The sequence below is a fragment of the Penaeus monodon genome, chromosome 25 (genome assembly GCF_015228065.2).
Source record: "Penaeus monodon isolate SGIC_2016 chromosome 25, NSTDA_Pmon_1, whole genome shotgun sequence".
NCBI lineage: Eukaryota > Metazoa > Arthropoda > Malacostraca > Decapoda > Penaeidae > Penaeus > Penaeus monodon.
In genome coordinates this window covers 33,699,957-33,700,226 of record NC_051410.1, presented here as the reverse complement: position 1 = coordinate 33,700,226, position 270 = coordinate 33,699,957, and the positions used below count along the sequence as shown (strand labels likewise).

The 270-nt window shown below is 45.2% G+C and overlaps 1 protein-coding gene across 1 annotated transcript in view; it reads right to left on the bottom strand.

Moving 5' to 3' along the window:
• The window catches only part of LOC119589367 (aldo-keto reductase family 1 member A1-like), a 9,419-nt gene that overhangs the window by 1,606 nt on the left and 7,543 nt on the right, over nucleotides 1-270 (bottom strand). Inside the window, exon 7 of the mRNA XM_037937985.1 lies at nucleotides 17-205. Coding sequence (XP_037793913.1) covers nucleotides 17-205 — 189 coding nt within the window. The remainder of the gene's footprint in view (nucleotides 1-16; nucleotides 206-270) is intronic.

Sequence of the window (270 nt, the reverse complement as noted above, 5' to 3'; positions counted from 1 at the left end):
TAGATAAAACACTCACACTGAAGTTCTCTTTGACTCGTTTCTGATTGGTGGACTTCGGAATGACGACCAAGTTGTTCTGGATCAAAAACCTGAGGAGGACCTGCGCTGGGGTCCTACCAAGGCGCTCGGCCACTGACGTCACCACAGGATGCTGCAGAAGGATCGGGTATTCGTCGGATCTGCCAACGAAAGATTCGCAACGATTCTTTTTTTGTTTCATCCCAATGACTTATAGATTTCTTTAGAGTTTGTGCTTAATGATAGATTTTC